We start from the raw sequence: 6281 nt of genomic DNA, 5'->3' as shown, positions 1-6281 counted from the left end.
TGTAATAATCTACCAACGTTTTGTTTCTTTGTTTTTATAATGAATAATTTGAATGATCGTGCGTTAGTTATTATGGCTATACAACAATGCTGTGATATTATATTTTCTTCTTCGTCGGATGACAGTGAAGATGACAGCAATGAATTGTATGAATACGTAGTACAGAATCTTGAGACTAAAACTGCAATACCTCGGTTGCAGAATTATGTTGAAACCATCGTACCACAATTCAATGATGGACAATTCAAATCTCACTTCAGGTTAGTAGTAGGCTTTTAAGTTTTTAATAAGATTAAATGTAAATATTCTACATAAAATTATTGTATTATTTTTTAGGATGCTTCCAACCACATTTGAATATGTATTAACCCTAATCGCTCCAAAGTTAAAAAGAATGAAGCCGGGGTACAAATCTATTTCACCAAATAAACAATTTTTAATTGCAATATGGAAAATGGCTACTCCTGACTCTTACAGGTACTTCTGTTACACAAATAACATTATTTTTAGATGCAATAATATTACTTGCCATATTATTATATGTAGTTCTATCTTTTATATGATACCTACCTAATAACTTTTTAGATCAATTTGTGAAAAATTTGGTGTGGGGCGAGCTACTGCATTAAGATGTATTAGAAGAGTCATTGTTGCTTTAGAAATGTTGGCACCAGTTTTCATCACTTGGCCAAATGAAGAAAAAGTTGAAGAAATTAAAAATGGATTTTTTTCTAACAGTACTTTTCCAAATGTTCTTGGTGCGATTGATGGGACACATATTAACATTCCTGCACCACATGACCATCAAGAAACTTATGTTAATAGAAAAGGTCACCATTCAATTCAATTACAAGTATGTTAATGTTTTAATTTTTAAATTTTATTCGATTTTAATGAACTGTTTTTTTCAACAGGCTGTGTGCGATCATAAATGTCGTTTTATTCATTGCTATGCTGGGAATGTAGGTTCAGTACATGATCAACGGGTTTTCAGATTATCTGAACTGAAAAATTACCTTGATGACGCAACCAAATTTCCTAATAACACCCATTTAATTGGTGATTCTGCTTATACCTTGCATGAACATCTTATGGTTCCATACCGTGATAATGGGCACTTAACTCAAAAGCAAAAGAATTTCAACTTTTGTCATTCCTCTGCAAGGATGGCAATTGAACGGTCTTTTGGTTTCCTAAAAGGACGGTTTCGTAGTCTCCTAACAACATTGGATATGAAGCGTGTCGATCTAATTCCCAAGTATATTATTGCATGCTGTATTTTACATAATATATGCTTATTACAAAATGATGAGTTTCCTGGTCTACCTGAAACAACACCGGTAAACGAAAATATACAAGCTCGTGGAGAGTTGGTTGCAATTAATCGTCAAGGAGCATTCAAGAGGGACAATTTGTGTGATCAACTACCTTTTCGCCATATATAGTGTAAATACAATGATATGTTTACAATAAAAAAAACTAGTCTGAATCATAACAATTTGTATTTTATTTTTATATAATTATAAGTTAGTAATAGTACTACCATCAAACAAAAATATATATTATATTAAATATATATATCACATATATATTGACTAATTACAGTTAACAACATTAGTTCACAAATAAATATCAAACAAATATATTTTCAACCTTTAAAATATTGAACATAAATATATAATAATAAAAAAATAATAATAATAAACAAAATAAATAATAAATAATAAACATATCTAACAGATTATAATCCTCAGTCTTAATATTTTAAAGTTTTACAAATCACATATATATATTGAATAATTACAGTTATCTCAATCACTGATTTTTAGTTTCCAGTACACTAACTAGTCTAGCCAAAAGATTAATAGCCTCCTTTTTCTGATCCATTTTTTCTTTATGTCGCTTTTCTCTGTTTTCTTCTACCACTTTTCTATTTTCCTCAATTGCTAATCTAAACTTATCAACAGGAGAAAAATAGTTTTGTTTCTTTTTAGGATTTTCATGACCAGGGCTTATGGCAGAAGATGGAGAATTTTCCACTTCTGGTTGGTCCCTTTTCCCCGTCGAAGAAAGAGTGGCTATGGGTGTAATGTACGGTTTAGCTCCTAACAAGTCATCCAGTAAATTAAAATATGGCCAAGTTCTGGTACCATTTCCAGACTTACTGTTGTGGTCCTTGATCGACTTGTACGTCCTCTTCAAACCTCCGAATTTTGATTGACATTGAGGACCAGTTACATTGTAAGATTTTTTTAACAGTTCATCTCCTATTGATTGCCAAATCTTTTTTTGGGAAATCTTCCCTGAACAGAAATTGTCGGCCGTTTTTCTATATTCTTCAATAAGAAGTAATATGGCCTCATGAGGCCATTTAAATACATTGACATCAACTTCAGCTGTCTGTTCTTCTTGTACTGTTCCAGAATAATTATTCTGTGATGTCTGTTCAAGTTGTTCTGTCGGCTGTTGTGAATCAGATTGATTTTTCTTGCATATATCCAACATTTCAGCTGCGAATACCATATCTAAGAACAAAAAAATTCAAATTGAATTCAAAATAAGTTCAAAAATTTGATTTACTCTTATAATACCTGTATTTATACGATTCGCCTCATCCCTCGTCACATTTAATGTGTACGTTTCTCCATCCACTCCATCCATCAGTATAATAGAAATTGACATATTATTACTATTGCTATTATTCATATTACTATTGAATTAAATTATTAAACTATTACTGCTGTAATAAATGTAATATTAATAATAAATTACTGCCGTACATTTATTTTCAAATTGTAGTCTGTGATAAACTGATAAGATATCGCAAACGACGCAAACGCTTACGCTGCACTACCTATTTCATTTGAGCGTTGGTGAGCGCGTGACGATGACGTAGAGCTCAGATCTCATGACGTCACGGTTGTAGTGTGAGCGCTTATAAATGCCAAGTGGAACTCACTGGGAGCGCTCATGAGCGCTTGAAGCGTACAAAGCGTCCAGCCGGAACGCACCCAATATTGAATATGGTAATATGAAATTGTAGTTGACTTAATATAAATATATATTTATAAAACATAATAATGTTTTCGTAGAATTATTTTATTCAAATACAAAATATAATATAATTATTCAAATACAGAATATTTAAAAAATATTCGTCAGTTTACGGACGATAATTTTACGTGAGAAAGTCATAAGAGCTTATGTACACCGACATTTATTTCCATTTTGCTTAGCGTATGTCATTACCATCCATAAGAGTCCGGGATTAAGTTTGCCAATTGCTTTGATAGATGTTGGCAACTTAACATTTTCGTGTGGTCAAGCATACATAGCACTCTCCAGGGTGACAAGCCTCAAGGTAGTTCTTAATTTTCATCCCTGTCAGGCGAAAGCCAAGCATTGTTGAATATAACCGTCTAAGATCTTTATTCTTTGTATAGGCCAGACTTAATAACTATTCTATCTAAAAAGTCTCGACGACGAAAAATGAGATATCGTACTTGACTATTTTTACCTGGTATTGACAACGATCAAGAGTCCAATCCCTCAGCTCCTCAATCATAGATAATATAGAAAATTATTATTTAATATTATCTATGTTCAGGGCCGGCCCTAGTTTTTGCGGGGCCCAGGACAAAATCATTTTTCATGTATTTTTTAAAAATATGTACCTAACTACCTATATTCGATAATATTTTCCTATATATTTTCATTGTATATATTATTATACTACTCCATTCCCAGATATAATTAATATGTGTCGCAGTCTAATTAATAATTTTTATATATTTTTGGGCCTACTTTCTCAATGAGACCCAGTGATCTCGAGATATAGGTAAAAAAAAATATAATAATAATATTAGATATTTTATTTTATTAGAAGTTAAGACATTAATAATAATAATAATTAAAATGAAAAATACTGTATTATAATAGTACTGTTTTCTTTATAAGTAAATAAATTATAGATAAGTATAATTAATTATTTTTATCATAATAATATTAAAAGTTAAAATAAGGTAAAATATAAATTATCACATTAAAACTTAAATAAACATTTTCTTTCTAGATTTTTTGGAAGCGAATATATCACATTATATTATACATGTATGTATAAGAGGGCGTTAAGACCCATTTTTAAAATCTTTATTTTTGTAAATTTTAAAATCCTCAAAACAGTCAATTTACTTAAAAATAAAAATATAAAAAAACCTAATACTCGACAGAATAATGTAATTATAGACGATAGCGTATGCATAGAGGCAAATGAATAATTGTACTCCCGATTCCCGGCATCCCGCCTACATGACCGCGTCGGTCTGCGATCGTTCTATGTTTTGTTATTGATATTATCGAATAATACAATAATAATACCTATAATAATAATAATAATAATAATAAAAATAATAATAATAATACCTATGAAAATAACTGTCGCTGTATGTCGGTACCTACTCTATACCTGTATGCAGTTGCCAACTGCGTACATTAAAATTTATTAAATGGTAATAGACATGGTAAGTAAATTTAACTACTGAAAATAATTAAAATGTTAGAAGTATTTTGACTCATTTTGATAAAAAAATAAAGAGTGATGTGCAAAACCTTAATATAATATGTAAAGTGTGTAGAAAACAATTTGAAGTACAATCAATTTTATAAAAATAGTATAATAAATTAAAATATTGTATATTTTATACCTACCTTTGTCGTTTATAATGTAATAATATTATACTCGTACATTAAATAAACAGTAAAATTTAAAAAAAAATGAATTTCCCATCAAGACTTCTTTCGTTGGCGACGTCTAAATGTCAAATAAAACTAAGTAAAAAGTGAAATGATCGGTATTGTCGAGTCGTATTGTTTTCAAATTGTATATGTACAACAAACAAAAATAAAACGAAATAAACCACTGACTGATTGCATATACCGAGCATTAACAGAATGATGCGATAAAATATTAATGTGATAAATCACTTTTCGACTAGCTATTTTTATAAATTATTACTATTATTGACCACGACCACAATATAATACCTATTAATAACAATAATAATGTCAATTTTGTATAAAATACAATAAATACTATTTCATCAGCATAATATACTACTTTAGGTCTTCAATGTATATTTTTTTATTTAATTATTTAGCTATCTAGTTTTTATGACGTAAGCGCGGGGCCCTAAAATTCGCGCGGGGCCTAGGACAAATGTCCCAGTTGACCTACCCTAGGGCCGGCCCTGTCTATGTTCTCGATAGAGACCCAAACGGTTTTACAAGAAAAAAATCTACGACATATATAATGGAAAAAAAAAAAAAAAACACGACGTCCACGATGCTGAAGCCCACAAAAATAAATGATATCCCCAACAAGAACCTAACGGTGAAAAAGGCCAAGATCCAAACTCCCTACCAAAAAAGTCCGCCTATCAAAGTAATGAAATCTACATTGTGGTCAAGTCTGCTATTTTTTAGTTCATAAAATCATCACCTCACTGCACTCCTACATTAAAGATCAACATTCAACACTCCTCTTAGTCCTATTTTATTTGTGTTGTTTAACACTACTACACTAGTCCAGTTTCTGAATGAAGCATGAAACATTATCGAACAGTGCCGTAGCGTGGGTTTTGAGAAAGTGTAGCAGAAAAACTAATGTATTGAAAGTGTATTAGTATTTTTTTCTTTACAGTCAACTACATTTAAATTGTAAAAAATAAATACAATTTCTTATAATTTATTTTATAACTTTTAACAATTTATGCACAATTATAATTTTATTTAAATAATTAAGGCAGCTCCATTTCCATTTTCAATAATTAAATAAGTGTAAACAATTATAGATCTATATTATTCTATATTTCTATATCTATAATATATTAACACGAAAATAATTTATTGTTGATTATCGCCTTATCGAAAATAAAAATAATAAAACGTTTGGTACCGAGGTAGTGTGATGTATGCAAAATCATAAGTGCTTACAAATTGTATATAAATACAAGCCCCCCCCCCCTCTACAACATTGTATGTAAGTCGTGTCTATTAGCTAACGTAAACACTAAGCAGTTTCAGAACACGTTACACGACGATACAACGCGTTAATACCAAGTGTAATAGAACAAAAATAGATTTTCTAGTTTTTCCACAATCATACGCAACGGCCGACGACGATGACCAAAATATGGTTGTGGTCGACAAAATTAGTATCTTATATTCTAAACATATTATTAATTATTGACTATTGTTGAAACCTTAGATCATATACTATAATA

The 6281-nt window shown here is 30.1% G+C and overlaps 1 protein-coding gene across 2 annotated transcripts; it reads right to left on the bottom strand.

Moving 5' to 3' along the window:
* Positions 1–1548: 1548 nt before the first annotated feature.
* On the bottom strand, positions 1549–2904 carry LOC149057433 (uncharacterized). Of its 2 annotated transcripts, XM_089221828.1 has the most exons (3): positions 2592–2904; positions 2166–2525; positions 1549–2105 (listed from the first exon to the last, which is right to left on the bottom strand). In XM_089221828.1, exons 1-3 carry the CDS (start codon positions 2704–2706, stop codon positions 1816–1818), a joined length of 765 nt encoding a protein of 254 aa, XP_089077954.1. In that variant the 5' UTR covers positions 2707–2904; the 3' UTR covers positions 1549–1815. The 2 variants fall into 2 exon arrangements, with proteins under 2 accessions (XP_089077954.1, XP_089077953.1); XM_089221827.1 differs by having other exon boundaries at positions 1549–2525; positions 2592–2861.
* Between the last annotated feature and the right edge of the window lie 3377 nt (positions 2905–6281).

This window comes from Diuraphis noxia, unplaced genomic scaffold, assembly GCF_037042655.1.
Source record: "Diuraphis noxia isolate RWA-SAM2 unplaced genomic scaffold, SU_Dnox_SAM2 contig0003, whole genome shotgun sequence".
NCBI classification, from domain to species: domain Eukaryota; kingdom Metazoa; phylum Arthropoda; class Insecta; order Hemiptera; family Aphididae; genus Diuraphis; species Diuraphis noxia.
The sequence above is the reverse complement of the archived record's forward strand: the minus strand, read 5'-3'. Positions and strand labels throughout refer to the sequence as shown.